At 38.8% G+C, this 3,432-nt stretch overlaps 1 protein-coding gene across 1 annotated transcript; it reads right to left on the bottom strand.

Moving 5' to 3' along the window:
- Positions 1-1,302: 1,302 nt before the first annotated feature.
- On the bottom strand, positions 1,303-3,038 carry LOC104384761 (protein slowmo homolog 1; the record flags this gene model as incomplete). The annotated part of the gene is made up of 4 exons (XM_010005966.1): positions 1,303-1,405; positions 1,500-1,570; positions 2,376-2,465; positions 2,870-3,038. Coding segments are annotated over 4 exons (433 nt in total), but the record flags the coding sequence as incomplete, so codon positions are not given.
- Positions 3,039-3,432: the final 394 nt, after the last annotated feature.

The raw sequence follows: 3,432 nt of genomic DNA, 5'->3' as shown, positions 1-3,432 counted from the left end.
CTAGCCTAAAATATTCCACGAGAGGAATTCAGCCAGCACTTTCAAGTGTGCCTAGTTGGTCTGGCCATTCCAACTAGCTCGGGCTTTGCTACCTGTGAGTCAGCCTGCAGTTTGGTTGTGAGTTGGGGTTTGGACTTCTTTTTTTAAGAATATATGCCATACACAGGCTTTTAAGTGGAAACTGGATCAGAAGGATACAACTGCAATTTAACTGAAACACATTCCACTTCTGACTTTCAATCAAACAGAGAGCACTCAGCTAGTTAAATTTACTCTTCAGTGTCTAGAAATTATAATTCCTCCTTCCTCATTGCCTGATTTTAATCCCTTCTCCTCTCATTTTTGCAGAAACACAGAGAAGGGAGGAAAAGGAAGCTTTCTCCTCTCTGATCTAGTTGGTCAATACCTCCTATCAAGCTGGTTTACGCTGCCTTGGTCAAGCAACATCTCTCACAAGGACAAAGGGCTGGCCAAAGCACAGGGTCTCTGGCATAGCAGGAGTTACCTGGGCCACATTCCCACTGCGCTGAACCTCTCCAACAACGCAGAGCACACACTCAAATTTCAGGTACACTCATCTGCTTTTAAGCAGTGATGCCTATGCTTCTCTAGCAACTCTATTGCTTTCCCAGCTTCCCCAAAGAAGTACAGGACAAAGTGTACAAGAACAAGCACTCCTGTAGCTCTGCCTGTGCTGAAGTGCAGCTCCATGGCTGCAAGCCAAATAGAAAAAGCAAGCACAAGACAGAGGAGTTGGTGTACTGTTACCTACAAAAGCCAGCACAGTTTAATCTCTTCAAAGACTTTTGCTGCTGCTTACACTCCCTTACTTTCAGCCACAGGCAAGGAGATAGCTCAATAATGGATAGAAGCTGGAACAACTGACAAAGCAACACAGAAAGTATGCTAACAATAACTGCTGAATCCAGATTATAAAGGCTGAAAAGGAAGTTATATATGCTGCTAGCACTAACTCCTGGAAACACGAGGTTAATGCTTAAAAAAGTGCTTTGGGAAGCAAACCCAACTAATAACACAAGTATGCTATGTGTAACCGTAGCACACACATGGACATTTATTTGTTCTGATATTCAATTCTAGTTGAAAAACAAAGATTTAATAGTGAAAACTTTGGGAAATCATATTTTACTTGCTGAGGTCCTACAACAAGATCCATTGAAACTGCACAAAATTTAGAGTAATTAAATACAGTATTCAAACTAAAATTATTAACAATTACTAATTAAACAAAAAGAAAGATGGAAGACAGGAAGAGAGGGAGAAAACAAAACAAAAACGTACCTTTCTGGCATTAGAAGATATTGTGTTTGCCATTAAGCTTTCCAGATAACTGCTCAAGCTAATGCCTTTAACAGTAATAATTGCTTCTTGAGTTAGCACAGTTCTGTAAGAGAATAAAGAAAAGTCAATACCTAAACTGAAATGGACTAACATAATGTCTCCTATACAGAAAGAAGCACACAAATATCTTTACTTACTTATCAGGGTTTTCTGGATGAGGTGTGTAAACCAGTCTCTCATCAACAGACACCAAGTTTGTGAGAGTAATCTTAAAAAGAAAAAGAGCTGAAATCCTCATTTCCCACCTTTCATTTTTCTGTTATCAACAGCACTACTCAGTAGCAGAGCACTCAATTTAACGTCAAGAGACAAAGCAGAGCACACAGAATATAACATGCAGAATACACTCAATAAAAAGACCAATGAAGGATGATGCATCTTCTCCTATCCTAGATCTAATTATATCGATCTAAGTTCCTATTCACAGTGCGAAGCACAAACAGCTTTCCATTTGTTTTCTCTGAATGTTAAGTTTTATCTGATTTATGGCATGCAATTCAGAGAGGCTCTTCAAGACCAAGATCACCATAACAGTACTGGGAGTCTACATAAAATTAATACTCAGAAAAGATGATGTCTGTTGCACAGAGACAAGGCTGTCCTACAGACAACTCAACTTTAAACCTGATAGTTACAAGTTCCCAGGATACCAAAATACAGCAAAATACATCATTTACATTTTGTGACAAAGGGCATTTCAAATTAAAGCTTTTGTTACAAATGGCAGTGTAACGTAGAACAAGTTATTAATCTGAAAGTTAAACTATTTTACGTGCATACTGAGAAATAATCTTACATTAAAAACAGAATCACAAATATTTGATTCCAAAGTATTTAAAGTGTCCTACGAGTGGGAAGAAGGAGCAAAAAAACAAAAGAGCCAACTGAGACGCCAACTAAGATGCAGAAACTGCCACTTCCTGGTGAAAGATGCAAATACATTTCTAATCTAAATGTTAAGAACAAAACATCTCCAGAACTAGTTACCACAAACTTCTTAAGCTATGACTCACATTAGTTGAGCAAAGCTCCATCTTTTTTTCCACTGGATCTACCACAGAATGTTCCTCGATGTAAGTCAAAGTTCTGCTTGTTCCTAAAATCTGAAAGGGAAGAAAAAAATTTAAAAAATTTAGAATGTTAGGTACTAAAATAAAAAAACAACCCTGACATGCATAAATGTCAAGCTTCTAGTTATCCCAAATAAATACAAAGTAATTCATGGATACCTGAACACTGTGATGCAAGACTACATCCTGGTAGGTTGTGTCAGTCATACAACATGACACAGACCAGTCTGGAAGGCATGTATAGACATGCACTGCAGGCACATTAAAGTCTACAACACATTCTCACTACCACACATGCTGCTTACAGCTTACATTATATTTGTGGACGATATTTCTTATAAATTCCTATAAACTCGCTATGAATTCAGCTCCAGTTCAGATGATGACATAAAAATGCACCACACCCTTAATAAACCATTACGTCTGCAAAATCATACCGCTTTTACAATACTTGGCAATCCCCACTCTGTGCTGAGAAGACGGTGACTGTGCAACCTCCCCTGGTTATCAAGGCTTCTGTCCAGGACATCTACCCCTACCACACATGGATTCATTGGGTTGGGATACTTCCTCATAGCAGCTTTGATCACTGTATCCCAGGGGTGTCTGTGAAAAGAAGAGGAGACAGTATTTGTAACTATATTGTATTTAATTGCAAGTATTCAGACAATGCTAAATCTGGGATCTAGCTTGCATAGTATGGCCTTGTAGCCATACATCCTTGTAGCTCCCAAAAGTTCCTTCAGAATTCAGTGACACTTGGAATGGCAATAAGAAAGTATTGATACACACATGGAAAAAAATTAATAAATCCCATCTTCTGAGAGAAGCAAGGAATTATTAACCCAAGACTAACAGAAATGAGGGCAAGGGGAAATAGCCACAAATTGCTACCGGTGACATTCCAATTAGCTGTGCAAAAAACCCACAATGACAGGGCAGCTGTCCACAGAGGCTGTTGAATCTTGAGCCATTTCAGAACTCGACCAGAAAAGCAGCC

This window comes from Chaetura pelagica, unplaced genomic scaffold (assembly GCF_000747805.2).
Source record: "Chaetura pelagica isolate M959 unplaced genomic scaffold, ChaPel_1.0 C11689216, whole genome shotgun sequence".
NCBI classification, from domain to species: Eukaryota; Metazoa; Chordata; class Aves; order Apodiformes; family Apodidae; genus Chaetura; species Chaetura pelagica.
Note: the sequence above shows the minus strand (reverse complement) of the source record. Positions and strands in the feature narration are given on the sequence as shown.